The 16,938-nt window shown below is 44.3% G+C and overlaps 1 protein-coding gene across 5 annotated transcripts in view; it reads right to left on the bottom strand.

Annotated features, from left to right (window-relative positions):
• Positions 1–16,175, bottom strand: part of TAFA4 (TAFA chemokine like family member 4) — an 80,991-nt gene extending 64,816 nt beyond the window's left edge. The window contains exons 1-4 of one of the 5 annotated variants that reach the window (XM_072044355.1): positions 16,027–16,175; positions 13,296–13,410; positions 11,123–11,257; positions 10,171–10,380 (exon numbers count right to left, since the gene is read on the bottom strand). Coding sequence is in view for 1 of the 5 variants with exons in the window: in XM_072044353.1 (XP_071900454.1) it covers positions 9,937–9,951 (15 nt within the window). In the remaining 4 variants the exon portion in view is untranslated. Of the gene's footprint in view, positions 1–9,936; positions 10,043–10,170; positions 11,048–11,122; positions 11,258–13,295 lie in introns of those variants that run through there. The other 4 variants (XM_072044354.1, XM_072044357.1, XM_072044356.1 and 1 more) reach the window with 4 other exon arrangements.
• Between the last annotated feature and the right edge of the window lie 763 nt (positions 16,176–16,938).

Genomic DNA, 16,938 nt, shown 5'->3' with positions numbered 1-16,938 from the left:
GACTTGAGAAAATATATTCTGAAAAACAGGATCTTCAAGCCTGAAAACCAGCATGACTTGGGAGTCACTTAGAATTTAAGCATGAGAATTGTGAAAGTCTTATTCAAGGCAAAGTGCTATGCACATCATTATTCCACTGGAGAATCCACCCATGGAATTTTTGTGGATGTGCGCTGTATTATGTGAGGGGGGAAAAAATGTGATAGAGAAGGTCATTTATCTATTTATCTGCTCCTTTAATGAGTTCAGCTACCATGTCTTAAGAGAGCAGCTCCTTCTAACAACTCCTCCGGGAGCAGTGGCCACACAGTTATCAGGCCCAGGAGAGCACCCAGCCAGTCTGGCACACACTCAGAACCTCCCAAATGCCCTTATTCTGCACTATGGAGCCAGCTGCCCCATTGCAGCAACAGGACTCTGTCCTGACAAGGGGTACATGATACTAGAAGCAACACTGGATGAAAGACAGAGGCCTTGAGACTTCCCGTTTTCATCACGAGTAATTTGTAAAGCTAGTACAAAAAAAATGCAAGAGTTTGAGCCTGGTTCTGGTATTCATAGCACGTGATCAAAGAGAAGAATTTGCCAGTCACTGGAAAAACAATCATAACCTACCTTCCACCACTGAAGGCAAAGCCTGTAAATATTACTATTGATCAGAGTAGGACTATTTTCATCAGGATGCATTGCATTGGACATTAAATATCTGCAGAGGCAAGGCCTATGCAAGCTAACGCTGGAACAGATAGTTCCAAGGATTTACCATTCACAATACATGAGCAATTTGCAAAAGAATAAGTCACAGAAGACACTATACTAAACCATACTAAAAATTAAAGGAAAGTATATCAGAAATGGATTTTATGTAATATTCCAGGTTATGTTACAGCATATTGACATGTACAACAAATTAAAACAGTTAACTCATCTTACTACCTTCTACTGATAATTTTTTAATTAAGTCACTTATCTTTATCTACATATTTAAAAATTTAAATCTTTCATTATTCATCTCTTAAAGAAAATCGATGTTGTCCTGATTTGCTACAGCTCAAACAAGTAAGCAGTATTAGCTAAGACAGCCTAATAGAAAAATAATTCATTAACTTTATTAACAAGCCCTAAGAAAATGCTACTGAGGAAGTTTTCCTACTCCTAGAAGTCTGAATTATGAACCAGACTTAATGGTGTTCAGCGTGGCTGAAATACACATTACAGATTTTAAAAATATATATTTGTAAATAGAATAAGAAAATGGGAAAACTATTAAAAACTATTAGAAGAGCTCAATAATATGTTTTAGAGAGTTCATCCCTAATACTAGGTTATATTATAAAAACCACTATCAAAAAGCTTCATAGTCAGGAATGAATTAAGAGACTGGAAGCTAATCTATAGCACTGGTTAGATGCGAGTGTCTAAATGCCTGTCCGCTGTACAGCTTCGAACTATTTGCACATCAAAACAGCCCCTGGTTTTACACTTGGGATCCTAAAGCTTTATAAAAGACACCGAGAAAAGAGTAAACTTTGAATCTCGGTTTCTTGAGAAAGCAGACTTTTTCTAGTCATCTTAAGTGTCCTTTTCTTCTCAGGGTGACCTTAACTTTCAGATTTGTAAAATGGTTTCCTCTTGTGTTCAATCCTACTGTGTAATAAATTTTAAAAATGACTATTTATCTTCTTTAATATATTAGTCATATGTAGCAGGAGAAGCCTCTGTGGGGATTTTTGCTATTGAGTTTGCTCCAGCTTAAGTCAATGCTGATTTAGAAAAAATAACTTACGCTTAGTAACAAACAATCATGAATATATTTATTGGAATAACATCTTTCCATTCTCCCCCAGCAGCATGTTTAGTTTATCATTTGCAATACTATATATCGGTGTATATTTACAGTGACCGAGGCAATTTAAAAGCAATGCCCATCTTAGATAGCCCACCTTATTACACTTCTACAAGCCTGATTCTCTAGTATTTGTAAAACAGATCTGATGGTTCAAAAGAAATGTAAATGAAATGCAGATTGCCCAGGCAGGTATAAGTTACATTTATTTGTGAAAAGCAAGAATCAGTGCATTGCTCAAAAATCGCCTGTTGCAAAAGTTATATTTAAGCAAGTTTAAATGTTTCGAGATTTTGTCTCGCTAATCATGACCTCAGCTGCTTGCACCATGTAATGACAATAATGAATAAACATGCTGTGCTTATGAAGAACTAGAACCTAACAAGCTGATCAATTGTTAATTCTATAAAGTGACTAAAACGTGTCTCTACTATCAATAAGTAAATCAGCTTCTATCTGTGGGACTAATGCACCTTGCACATATCCTCCAGCTACCCTGCCCTTCTCTATAATAATGTAATTATCAGTTTGGTCATATTTAAGTGCAACCTGAATGAGATTTATTTTATTTTATTTTTGTCTTGAGGGTGGAAAAATAGAAGGAAAAATTGTTCGGCTATTTAAAGAGAGACACCACCATTTGTCTGGAGGTTACAGATTTTCCGTTTGCCCTCCAATTAGTAATGCACAATTATTCACTTGAAAACCAATTATTTTAAAATATTATTCTTAAATCCTATAGACTATTATCAGATAGTCATTCCAGAGAAGGTGTCCCTTTAATTATTAAAGCCCTCTGCTCTAAGCCTCTGTAACAAAGAATTTGAACAAAAGACAACAATACTCATTAACTGTAACAGAAGATGCTACTTCTGTAGAAAAAGGCGTTTCAAACAAGATCAGTTTGGCTTTATTCAATCTCTAGTTTTCCTCTTAGACGAGGAAAAAGCAGAAGATGTATCAATATTTCAGCCGTAATACAATTATTTATATTCCAAATATGCTAATTACAAATAGCTGTCCCTCTCGAGTATATTTCCAAGCAAGATTTCACAGTAATAGTTCATTCAGTGCTGAAAATTCTGTTCAAGAAGAGCATGGAAAACACGAAAGAAAAAACGAGTTTTGCTCAAAACACCCAATTTCCTTCTCATTTCTACAGCCATCTGCAAAGAGGCTGGGTAGAGGCAGCTACCTGTTCATCCACCCAACAGCACGGCTCAGCTCAGCCCAGGGCACAACTAGAGAGCAAGCACAACCTGCAGCATATGGTCGGTGAACGATGCACACCGGCAGGGTAAGTAATTGTATTTAATGTTGCTGCACCTTTTTCAGTGCTGTAAACAGTAATTATTCTTGGAGGTTTAGGGCTTCTACATCTATTCTATTGTTAAACCTAAGTATATATCACAAAAATGCATTGGAAACATCTACAGGAAGGAAATGTTCTGGAGGGAAATGCTATTAAGTATGTGGATAAGCTCAATAGCAATTAATTTCTAACAGTTAACGAACCAAATGAACCCATTCATTTCTCAGGTGGAATGTTATACTAATTCTGCCAGAAATTGGCCCTGCCTCACCTCAGATCCATCCCTCTGTGTCAATTCAGTGTAGAAACAGAGGGAGAACCCTTCTTACCTGATACTCTCATAAACTAAGAGAATCTGTGCAGCGCTTTTAAAGTAAATTTTCTAACAAAATTTTGGTCTTTTAATTGTCCCTAAAAAGAAACATTTATATAACTATTCAAAAGCAGAACAGATCACTTTAGCAGCATACCAAAAATATGGGACCAATTCAGCACTAAAATACGTATTTTGCTTTTTCCCTCTTCAGCTCTACTGAAACCTATACATCCTGGAACCGGTAAATATTTCCACATTCAAACCTCCACTCCAGCAGTACCTTTCAGCTAAACAAGCCAATGTCAAATGCTCTCTTATGTTCTTACAGGTAATGGATATCAATGCAAAGGTTCAAAGATGCTGTTTCACTGACTAATGTAGCAGGAATACACACAGACAACAATCTTTCTGTATTCCACAGAATTACGAATCCTTTTTCTCAATTCAATGGCCTCTTTTATGTGCAGGTCCACTTGCTGCTGTGGGTGTACGTTTGGGGAAATTTTTATAGCACTTGACTTCTAGCCACAGTGCTTCACAGTCATTACACTGACGGTGCTCGGTGCAAATAGCAACACAGTCAACACGAGCCCACCAGGCAGTCAGGATCGGTCTTTTACAGCTATCTGTAATCATGCTGGACCCATTCCAGTGAAATCACTAAAACTCTCATGGGTTGATACAAAGCTCTGTATATGCAAAGAGGAAAAGATCTAGCCTTATAACAACACTACCAGCTGACCAGTATTGAGTTCACTGGCTGGCTGCATCCTGATGTTCCTTGAGGAAGGAGCAGTGCCGTGGCCCCAGAGCCAGGTTTCAGGGCTCACCAAGCCACAGCAGCCTCCTCTCTGCTCAGCTCCACAAGCGGGGCCAACGAGAGTCACATTCCCTGCACAAGGCACAACCCAGGGAGCATCTCTGAGTAATACGGGGCTTGGCCAGTTCCCCCCAGGAGCTGATATACACAGTGTGCAGGTGGCAGTGGAAGCCTGCCACAGGTTTCCTTCACTCTCTATCCCATGTTCTAGGAACAGGACAACTGGGTGTCCTGAATACAGCCCTGGCATTAACAAGGTCCCTCGCAACATCCAGAAGAGGAGATGACAACAAAGATGACTCCTCCTACCTTCCTGATATTCATATCTGTCAAGCATTTGCCATGAAAATGGAAGGAAGCAAGCAAGGAGTCAAGCTCACAGGCTGCCTGGATGCCCAGAAAAGGGACCATCACCAGCCACTACAGCTTCTCTATTTCTCTTTTAAAATCATAGGGAAGAAGTAGACCCAAAAACTAATTTAAGTAGAACATATCAACCCCACAACTGGTGTCCAAAAGCATGCTTCTGTCAAAGACCTCAACCACATCTGTTTTATCATTTAAACAAAATAAAAAGTTTCATTTAGGAGTCTAAGTTAAATGAATTTTGTTGAGAAATTACAATATCAATGTATTATATTCATCTCTGAAGTAAGACATTTCTCTTCCTGTCTCCGACATTATTAGCATGTTACAGTGGCTTAAATTAAAAAAGAAACATTTATTTTATCACCCTGATATCAGCTCACTGCAATATAACATTTCTGAAACAGGAAAATATCACAGCTTAGCATCATAAATTCAATACTGCAACAAGATAAATCCTTCCTATTAATGTAAACCGCTGTACTTCACAATATATCTGTATCTGCAATGCACTTCTATTTGCTGATCAGACTATCATAAACACACATAATTCTCATTGAATAATGGAAGCAGCAGAGAAAGCCGAGGGTAACTATGCTCTCTAGACTAAAGCAGCCACAGCCTGGTCCTTCAAACAGATTCACTCATGCAGGGATGCGCTCGCTTGCAGATGACAACATAAAATACCCTGGTCTCCCCAACCGGAGTCTGGGTGACACAGCAAATGACATCAAAGTGCAGTCCTTAATTACACAGGCTCAGAATGTACACAGGAAGCTTTATTAAAACTCAATATAAATAAATCCAGGAGATGCACTTGTGAAAGACGAGGTACCCTATCAATTAAGAGAATTTCCTAATTTTTCACTGAATACCTGAAATGACTCAGGAAAAAAAGAAATTAATCTAATTTTGTTGAAAAGAAAAATTGCTATTTGATGCTGCCTACAGCAACTGAGTTTTCTCCTTTTCCCCTTTACACTCAGATTAACACTCTGAAACTGATGCCAAATGCGAATTTGGCACGTATTTTAGGGAATGCAAACACATCAACTAATAACCTGAATTATGCAAATGTGAACCTGAGATTTGCAATGTGTGTTAAAAAGCTAAAACAAGTTGTGTGAACTGGTTTATCCATGTCCCGGCACTCCTCAAATGCTTCTGGTTTAGTTAGCAGTTTCTTGCAGACTGGACAAAAGCCTACAAATCCTTTAAGGGCTAAAGCATCAGTGTCCTGCTCTCTCCTTTTACGAGGTCAGTCCAGAAACAACAAGCCAGGCTGGCCCCAGCTATACCATAACCCTTCCATTTTCGTAGGACATAATGCACAGCTCAGGCATGCTGCAAGTGGCAGGTTGGAGAGCAGAAAGGGGCAAGAGCTCTGCATCGAGGGCTGGGGACTGAGCTCTTTAATCAGAATTTCACCACCATGTAACACTGAGGCTAAAAGTGCTGCCACTAAATCCTTTCTCCTCATGGTACCTGACTTGTTATTTTAAAGGAGGGAGGGAGAAAAACTGATGCTGCGCAAGGGGAAATATCCTCCAAGGAGAAAGGCCTGACCCCACCAGAGTTTTTATTCCACAGATGTTCTCTGTAAAGTGTAACTGAAATTGAAACACAACAGAAGGGCAATAAAAACAACGGGTCACCTTTTGAGGCACAGAGATACCTGATACTACTTTCCTTCATTTGAGCTTCACTCTGGAGCAGTTGTACTGACTCTGAGGAAGTCAGCCTTTCAGCTTACAGCCCTTCCAAAATAATCAATGCAAATAAATTAACATAAACCAAAACTGGTGAAATCTCCAGCACTTTGTTCCTCCATATAAGCCTTTTTAGAAAAGCAAGGTCTGGATTCAGTGACATAGCCCAGTAGAAATCCCCATAGCTTGCAAGCATTCAGGATGCTTTGCCACTGCAAAGCAGCTCACGTTGCACTGCCTAACCTCAGGTGAAAGTGTGCTGTGATCTTCTGATCTACCAGGCTGGCACTGGCTTCAAAACAACAGCTTGCATGACGGTTATCAAATTTTTAAAAGGGAAAAAGAGATGCTGAGGGAGTTCTCCTAGTAGACCTTGAGAGGGGGCAAGAAGTTCCAGGGCCATAAACTGTGAGAGTGAGACAAGGAAAACGCAGCATATTGGATGATGAGCATACAAACCAAAGAGCTTTTTATTCTGAATGCTCTTCCAAAATCCAGGACAGAGCAGAATCCTCAAGACTTTCCTCAGGACACTGGAATGAGGCTTAGCTCTCAAAGGCACCTTGCTGCTCCATATTCATATTTATAAGAAGTTAAAAAAACTTGTCTTAGAGTGTTATTAAAGACTGACATTTGAAACAAAACCACTACTTGTAGTTTGTAGATCTAAAGCTTGAGCTTAGTTCTAGATTAAGGGCTTGATTTTCCATTGGCCAGAGTTACCTGGTATTGCAGGAGCACAGTAATTTCAAGATTTCACAAGAAGTTTTATTCTAGAGGAACCTGATATAATTAACCACTTTCCACCAAATATTTCAGTATTTACCTCTTAAATATACATTTTTTTTCTACCACTTGAGCAGTGCTGGCCAGATTTTGCCCTTTTCATTCAAAGCCCAGTCCTTGGTTGGGCATCTTGCCTGAGAACGGACAGCAGGTGTTGGCCCCGGATTAATAAAAGATTGGCATGGGGAGATCAAGAGCTGCTCTGCACAAGTACCTCCAGCCAGTTGCCAATTCAGATCTAATCCAGAGCAGTCACATCTGGGAGACAATTCCAGGGAGCGCTTGCATGGCAAGACATAAGACTGGGAGAGCTGGTGGATTTAATCTAGTTTTTAGGAATAGATGGAAATCCCAGTGAAGCCAGTGGGAATCTTTTCATGCAATTTAAATCATATCCCAGAGCTGGGGCAGCCATCTAGGTAGCCAAGCAAGGATGCCATGGAATATGTGGGCATGAACCCAGGCTATCATCTCTGGACCCTGGCAAGGCGGAAAAGCTCTTCAGTATTGGACTGAAATCTATCAGTAAGCCTCTTGTATTGTTTTGCATGTGTTTTTCTTGTGTAATTAGGAGCTTTTAGCTATCAGAGTACATCAAATCTACACCTTCGACAAGCACTAAGTCACTCAGAAAAACAATAGCAAACATTAGTGTGAAAGTAGAAGGAAAAAAAAAAGAAATCTGCTACAGCATCATCTAAACATAAGACGGTAAGTAATAGCATTAAGAAAAAAAAATCTATTTCACAGAGATGAAAATCATTACAGTTCTCTAGAGACCCTCTCTCTCTGCAGTAACCCATGTCATTTCCTAGCCAGTAAAAATGTGCCATGGGATATCAAAAGACACTAACATTTTTCTAATTTTAATATTCCCCTAATCCAATAATGGCTTGTTTACTGCTTCCTAATTTAAAGGTAATTCATTAGATGTATCCTGTCACGTTTTATTGGTATTGAAGGCGTAAGGACTGCACACACCTCTGAGGCATGCCGGCCGTACTGCTAATATCCTGCGTGGTTCCCTCGATATAAATGGCTCTCGGTGCCAAGGCACTGGTAAGGGAGCTCACCTGCACCTGCTTATAAACTGTCAACGAAAATATTAAGAGACTTTAGCAATGAACTCTGGACCAAAAATTTATGTTCAGCAGTAAGAAGTCCAGCGATCCTGAAGAAGACATTTAAACTGGTAGATGTGATTTGTGTGCAAATCTTGGTGATCCTGACACAAAGGGTCTCGGGCAGTCTGCGCTGAAGCCCCCCGCTGACCTGCAGGGACTTGAACAAATCTGCTGTGAAACGATGAAGGTTAAGGAAGCAGAAATGCCCATTTCGGGAGGCAGGCCGAGCTTAATAACATCTGCTGTGATCCTGCAAAAACTACCCAAGGCAGCTGAGTTTTTAAGTAACCCTACAGCAACTTGGCAGGGACAGAGGCTGAAGGCTTCAGAGCTGCTGGACCTTGGTGGCACAGAGGCACCGAGGCCCTGGGGTGGAGGCAATAGCACAGCAGGACCAGCAGGCAGGGGATATATGCTGTCCTGTCTGGGGAGATGCAGCAGCACCCACCTGCCTGCACGGTTTCCCTACAACTCCTCTGACATCGAGTCCATGTGAGCAGCCCTAAGCAGTGAGGAAAGGGAGGCGTTTAGCACAGGTAAAGCTGCTGTGCACATTGCTCAGGCAGCCTTCCTGCCACTGAGAACTCTTTGGCTGCTTATATCCTGCCAACAGCCAGCTCAGTCACACCATATCCATTGATATCAGCAAACTGATATGTCCACGGCCAAGAAACAAAATCTCTGACCCACCAGACTAACCATACACACGGGGTTGTTTAAAGAGCTCTGCCTATCCCCGAGGGGGCAGCACAAGGAGCCCATGCTCAGAAACCAGCCCCGTTGGCCAAACTTGTGCTGTTCCACTGGAGCAGGACAGGACCACCACGTCAGTTTGAAGACAGTTTGGGTCAGTTTGGGTCCAAACCCACCACCCCATTGGCTGCCGATGATGTCATGCCCGTGCATTAATCCCCAGTGACTGCAGGTTGAACATCGTGCATCTCACACACCATCTACATAACGATGACAAACGGGAGCCTTAGAGGAAATTACTGGAGCAGGGAATAATGCAACTTGTTGAAAGGGGGAAAGTAGCATCCCTTAAATGGTTATTTCCAGCTCCTATTGTCCAAGTGAAGTTGGTGGGGTCAGGAAATAACACGTCTCACTGAAAGAAGTGGGCATTGTTACTGCTCTATTTTAAAGAAAGTAAATCTTCAGCATCTCCCACTCAGAAAGGTAAAAGTGCCAGCAGTGAGAAACCACCTGATGTGGGAAATGGAAGTATTGCAGAAGCTGTAAAATTGGGAGCTGAAATTAAAAACATTTATAAAGAGAGGGGGGGAAAAAAAAGAGTGATATCTGCAAGAGAGCCTGTCCGGCTGCTCACGCCATCCGAATGCCCCGACTCGCTGGAGTAACTACGGCAGCGAATTAATTACCGGACCGGATTAATTACCGGACGCGGGTACCAACGGGCACTGGAGCACCCCCCGAGCCCTGGGAGCGGTGCAGCCCGGCTGCCCCCATCGCGGTGCCGGAGCCGGCTCCTGCCCAGCCGCCCGGGCTCGGCTGACAGCGGCGGCACCCAGCCAGCCCCAGGCAGCCGGGGGAGCGGCTGCGGCCACCAAGTTCCCCGGGGGGCCGAGCTCTGCCGCCCCCCAAGCCACCACCACCACCCCCATCCCCTCCCCGCTCTGCCCCCGGCGCCGCTTACCCGGGGGGGCCGCATCCAGCGGGGCAGCGCGGCCGCCTCCCCTCCCGGGCTGCGGGGAGGATGCTCCGCACCAGCTCCGCACCGGCTCCGCACCAGCTCCTCGGTGCCTTCCCTTCCCCTCCCTTCTCTCCAGAGCCGGGTGGCGCTGCCCCGGCTTCTCACCCCCCCTCCGCTTTTCCCCTGCTGCCCTGGTGTCCCCCCCCCCCCCCCGGCGGATCCTCGCCGAGCCCTGACCTTGTTCCAGCTCCGGCGCTGGGCTCTGCTCAGCCGAGGGATGGGGAAGGAGACGTCTCTTCAGCTCGCAGCAGGAGTTCTCAGCATCTTTTGGAGACGGCTGCAACTTGAGCAGGGGGCAGAGGGGCCGGGCCGCAGCCTCCCCCCGCTCGTGTCACCGTGCGCCACGGTCCCGCTCGCTATCAATAAACGAGCGCGCTCGGAAATGCGCTTGCAAAGGAAAAAGTGCAAGATGAGGCTGGGCTGAGAGCGAAGCCGGGGGCAGTGCGTTGCAGCAGCCCCCCAGAAAGGCAGTCCGGCTCTCGCAGCACTTTCCGTGCAGCCTCCCCCAACTCACTGCGAGCCCTCGGCTCCTCCTGGAGCCCCGGTGCCAGCTCCAGCGGTGCTGTCCAAATACACGCTTCAGCGGGAGCCAGGTGCTTAAATACGAGGGAGGGCACTGCCTCGCAACAAGCGGCTGCAGAGCTGAATGCAACCGTGGCCACGCTCCCTAAGTGCTGTTGCGATACAAATCGCCGCCACCACCTAGGACAAGCAGCCCGTAAATTGGAGGAACCACTGGCAATGTGCTGCGTGGAGCAGGGCAGGCTGCTTTTAGCATGAGATCGCTATCGGCTACGGATTTGGAATTGCACATTCAGCTTCCAAGTTGGCCGTGTGCAACTTTTTTAGGCATGCATGTGAAAAACAGTAAAAAATCTCAGTAGCTTTTAACACCACAGCTCACTGCAAATTAATAAGTCAGTAGCAGGCTCTCAGGCTCTCTTATCTTGGATAAATTTGTTTAGCGTGAAAGAAAGTAAGGAAAAAAAAAAAAAAAAAGTCTTAGCTCTCCCGCATCTCATGTTAGAATAACCCAGCTAAGCTCTTAGTCAACAGGAGTTACAAAATAGTCCCAACAGGAGGGAACAAGCCCACAGCATCAGATTACTTTTCTCCACGCAGTCCTTACCACCCTCTTGCTCCTGACACAGTCACTCCCCTCCAGTCTTTACTCCAGACCTCTGCAAAGCCAAGAAAAGGGGAAGAAAAAAGGCAGAGATGGGAAGGAGCTCCGAGCTTGCACAAAGGGTTGTGAGATGTGTATCTGGGGAGATAAAAGGGGAAAGAAAAATAAAAAAGGAAAATAAAAAAAAAGAGAGAACTGGATGTGCTGGCAGCAAAGGGAAAGATTTAAGGGACAGGAGACACAAATCAGCAGGAAAAAAAAGGTCTGGTCTTGCTGCCTGGGGAATAATTTGTTGAAAACAGCCTGGCCAGGACATCAGACAGGGATTACGTAGGATTAATGCCCCCGGTGTGTGTGGGTAGAGCAGTTTGCCAGCACGGGTGCTTTTACAACCAAACTGCTGAGCTTCTGGGGACACTGTGCCCCTGTCCTGGTGCTATCCTGTGCTCATGTTCCCCTCCTCACCTGCCCTCATCTTGGGCCAGTCCCTTGGTCTCAGTTATCCCACCCAGACAATGGAGACGGCCACGTTTCTTGTGTGGGGCTGCTGTCAAAATGAATTAAGTGATGTCCAAAGAGTACTTTGAAATGCAGATATTATGCTCACTACTTTTAATGCCTCCAAAGCGGTCTCCAGATATCTCTAAATCCTCAAGATATCCCTGATCAATTCCTGTTTTACAGATGAGGACACCGAGCGGAGGGACGAGTGCTTTAGCCCATCTCTTTTATGTCGGGTTCTGCGGGTCCCCCTGACCTTGCCATGGCTCAGGCTCCCAGTTTCCAGCCCAGAGTGACCAAGCCTCATCCAAACCCCACTCTACTGGGGACTTAGCACAAGCATCACACACGCAGAGCATCCCCACCGGATTTCTCCCCCGCTATGCTTCTCCCCATATTTTCCTTCATAGGTGTGCTGGGAGGGAGCAGGCCACAGGAGCTCTGAGTCCCCAGGCCTGTGATCAAATTATCTCTCCCTCTGTCACACATCCTAATCATCACAGCTGGCGGTCATGCCAACAATATTAACGCTGCTGAGTAGCTTTCAGTTTTGCAATTAGCAAGGTTTTCTGCTTCCCGCAAATAAAAAATAGGCTTGTACTACTTAACGCTGCATAAATGATACAGATACATCCAGGCCCGTGTTACTGTCTCGTTGAGAGGAACTGACATTCTAAGTGCTGTAGATATTTTAAATCTTTTGAAGATTACAATAGTTACAAAGCTCATTATTTCTAAACGTGTTTATCCTTCCCCTCTTTTTTGTTTGCAAAATTAGGCAATGTGCAGTTTAAATAAACAGCTATTGTACTATTAAACATTGATTAAAGAAAAGAGTTCCATTTAAATTATTAAGTGGTAAGATAAAAAGCATCCCTTCTCTTTTGTACGCTACTTTATTCAGAAGTCAAACTTCTGTAGTCTCACGGAATGCTAATGAATAGCATAATAATGCACAAGGGCAAGAGGGGGCTGAGTAATTAAAAACAGAGGCCAGAAATCAAAGGGCTTGAAATATACTTACCAAAATAATTCAATTATACATTAGAAACCTGGGATAATCAAGACACGTCCCACGGTTTCATTCATCATTATGCCCCAATTTAATATCTCTACCGGTTCGCTGTACGCAGGAAGCAGCAACTGGGACTCTCACGTGCCGTGCTCCAGCTGAAGAGACAAAGGCAAGGCGCGCTCGGGTCCCGTTCTCATCACCCTGCACCTTGGAAATGGCTTCACTTGGCTGAGCATATTCTCAGTTAAACTGATTTCTGGGACTATTTTTAGGCACGAGCTATTTCTGTATTGCTTATATATTCCTTTTCTCTTTAGCTTTGCAATTAATTAATTAAAATCTCCACACCCACCATTTTAGCTTCTCTGTAAACTCATCTCCCATCTCTCTCCTTGGCTTCACCTCTTTTTGTGGCTTCAGGCCCTCCTGGTTATCCACAAAAAGCTCTGCCACGCAGTGCAGCAGGTAAGTTTATTCAGCACACCATGCGTTTAGCTGGGATGGCGCCACGAGCCTCTCAGGTTTTCACACAACACAAGCTGGGTCCAAAAATTCTGCTGTAGCTTCACAACATCACCTCTCTTACAGGTCACAGAGTCCCTGCACTGCAAGGAAGTGCCAGCGCCACATAATAAAATAAAGAAAAAGAGCCAGTCTGACCTTGTTTGGTGATTTTGGAGACCAACAGAGGATTCGTGTTGCTTTGTGCAGTGTTGATGCAATAAGCTACGATAAAACAGTCCTGTTGGCACTGGTGGCAGCTTCATAGAGGAAACTCCAAGTGGCATGTGGTCAGGAACCATGGAGAAAAAATAAAATAAAATAAAATAAAACAGCAGAAGTGAAAAGAAGTTCCCAGCCAACAAAGGATAGCAGTATTGCTTACAAAGTTTGCAGACACACAAGTTGTTCCACCCCTCCTGGCACATCATTAAGGCAAAAACAGACAAAAGCTGTTGGAAACAACACAGGGCAGGAATTTCAGCAAAACCAGCACTGGGCAGTGGCTTCCTGAAGCATCAGTCTGACTGATTAGAATTTTTAAAAATTTAAGCAGAGACACTACTCCTTGTCCCTAATGAGCACAGAAGTCAAACAAAACACTGCTGGGCTTCACCAGCCATCAGGAGCCTGTAGGCCAGCATAGGTCGAAACATTAAATGACCAAAATAAAAGGGAAATGAGAGTCTCAGGTCAAGTTTTCTAAAACCAGAGGTCTTAATTAAAATGAAGGTTACGACTTCAGCAGATGGGTGCTGTTTAGCAAAGCCCCAGCTATTACTGAGATTTGCTGCATCTTCAATTTAGAGCAAAACACCACACGAGAAAGAGCGAGTGTGCTTTAGCCACTTTGTGACAGCAGCAAATGTGGCTGTTGCTAACTCCCCAGCCCTCCCAGCTGCATTTTCCTCAATCAGAAATAAAGCTCCTTTTGAGGTGTTTCGGCTCTCCCCAAAGATGTGTATGCACTTGTTACAAAGGAGATCATTAAGACCAACCAGCCTGTAATGTGAGCCAGAGCAGTGTTTGCCAAAGGGGAAGAGGGAAATGTACAAATTAAGATGGATATAATTTTAACATATGGCGAAACAGAGAGCAAAGTACCTATTTTTCCCCATTTTTCTAATGAGGAATTCATTTTTAGAAGGGAAGACACCAACGTACGTGTTCCTTGATTTTGCAGGGGGATGGATGGAAAGGGGGGAGCTGCTTCCAGGGGCAGAGCCTGGGCTACGCAGGAGCCCCCCTGCTCAATATTCGGTGCCCAAGTGTGGCGATGAAATACTCTAATAGATATCTTAGTGACATCCTTTTTCGAGAAACAGTCTGGGGCAGTAATTCTAACAGGACAAGTCAGCTGTAATGAATATCTTTCCTCAGCGCAGATGGGGCCTCACTTTACTTGCATGCAGAGCTCCTTTGACTTCCTAAGCCTACACAGAGACGAGAGCAAGTAGCTCTGGCCTCTTATGTTTACCTGCCTTAAACAATGCAGTGGCAATCAATAAATGAACTTCATTTCTTTTAAATATGCAATTACATGAAATAGATTATAGAAGTGACAAAAACCAGAGCGGCTCCACAAACACAGAGCCGGGCTCTGATTTCTATCAGTACGAGATCAAAGTAGTGTAGTTGCTCATTTACAGCTCAAAGCTGCATTATTTTCCCTAACTCAGGCTCTATTGCCAGCCAAGTGAACGCTGTAAAGCAGAAATAGCAAGCCATCTTGATATTTCTTCCCCAGTAAATAACGCTTTACAAAGGAGGGGGAAGATCTTCCTTCCCCTCCCTCTTTCAATTCATTAAGTTCAACTGTGATAACCAGTGAGGCATACAGGGACAGGTTAGGTATCTCTGCCTCTGAATATTTAATTCAGCACTAAATGTAATGCACAGCATCCTTATACCCTTGGGAGTTCAGCAGCCAATATGCCAATGAATATATCCTGACAATAGTGATATTTTCTGCACTTTGGAGGCATGAGTGACATTTGTTCACCACATATGTTACATCGGATGCTGAGGTCTACACTTGTGAGAAATTAATCAGAATCCATCTGTTTCCTTCTCATCCTGGACAATTTCATTACAACTTAACCAAAGATTATAGGATTCTCATGGCTGTGCCCCCAGCCCCCAGCCCAGTCTTGGTGTTCCCATACACGATGATTAAAGCTGCTTAGTTTAAGTAAGGTCAGAAGCAATCTTGCTTCCTGTAGGGAAAGGCATAATGCTCATGAGCAGGGGCCAAAATCTGCTCTAAATTATGTGTAGGCAAATCCAGAATATCCCAACTGACCTAATGAGGGTTTAGATTTAGCATGGAGCAGAATCTGGACCTTGATCTTCCAACGCATGTTTCTGGTGGCTGGTTTTGATTGGCATTAGGCTTGAGATGGCATCGAGTCACTTGCGCTGCAGGTTCCCTGTTATGTTTTTGTTTCCCTGTCCAGGGAGTCAGCAAAAGGGTGGCTCAGCCTTCCTCAGGGACTATGGGTTATTGTGCTAATGTTGGGAAAAGAAAGTGCTAAGAATAAAAAAAATACAAAATAAAAACCCCAACTCCTTGTACTTGCATGGCAGCTCAGCAAATCCTTTGCTTATTCCTTATTTAATTTTACTTCTTCAATTTGATGTAATAGCACGCAGAGCTGGACAGACAGACTGCTCTGACTCACCTGATTTACAACCCTAACCATTGCACAGCGATGGCTGCACTTGCTCAGAAGGAGGCTTTTCTCAGACTTCTTTAGATGAGGCACAAAAGGCACCCAAAAAGAAAACATAAATATCAGTGGGGATCTGGTACCTGCATGCTAGGTAACACTTGTAGCCAAGCCTACTGACATGAGGCATCCTGAATGACAAAGAGGCCAAAAATACGAACCAAAAAGCGAGGCTTCCATTGCAGGAGCTGTTGACAGAGAGGAGCTGAATGGGAGGCTGAGGAAAGCTGGCAGGGATGGCAACGTGCTCCCGAGATAAGAGGAGGCTGACAGGCAGCTGCAGCACCCAGGGTCCACGCATCGTGGAGGTGAAGCCTGGGAAACAAAGAAACCAGGGCCCTGAGCTCACTGCTGTTGACAGCAGCGGAAGCGTCACTGTTTGCTGATGTGGGATGGAGCATCACAGCCGGGCTGCCTGGCAGGTCCCTTTGCAGGGGGCAGGATCCGTACCTACAACCAGCCCAAAGCATTTCAGCCACTCACCCAGCAGCGCTTTTGTTCAGCCCTGGTGCAGGCAGACAGACGCGAGGTTCCCTCCAGCTCGGGCAGGACCACTTGCCTCTTCCAGCAGGGAGCTGGAAAGTGAAGGCAGACGAGATCTGCAAAGCAAACAGCACTCGGACAGCCCGAGATTGGAAACGGCATGAAGGCTCCCTGACCCTGCTCGGAGCCGTGCTGCCTTCCCCGCTTCCCACTGCTATTATTCCAGCTGACTTGCAGATACCCGATAGTTATTTTTGAAATGAAGGTGCATTCAGATCGGGCTGTCACTGGCTGTCTTTTCAATCACGAGTCACTTGATCAGATGGTTTTTTGCTGTAATGTAATCGCATGATGCCAGGGCTTTACACAAGACCTGTATTCTAGCTCCAGTGCTGGGCACTTCCTTGCCAGAAAGACAGCAACATGTTGGGAGATGGCTATAAAAGAAAAGAAAGATCTTGCATAAATTAGCTTATGCTATTTATAGACATGGAGAGCAGTCTATCCATGGGACCATCTGCTAATCTATGTCCCATGGCAATTAGAGTCAACATTTCACCACATCTTCTCTAGCAAGGGCTGAGATTATG

Source organism: Anas platyrhynchos, chromosome 13 (assembly GCF_047663525.1).
Source record: "Anas platyrhynchos isolate ZD024472 breed Pekin duck chromosome 13, IASCAAS_PekinDuck_T2T, whole genome shotgun sequence".
Lineage (NCBI taxonomy): Eukaryota > Metazoa > Chordata > Aves > Anseriformes > Anatidae > Anas > Anas platyrhynchos.
The sequence above is the reverse complement of the archived record's forward strand: the minus strand, read 5'-3'. Positions and strand labels throughout refer to the sequence as shown.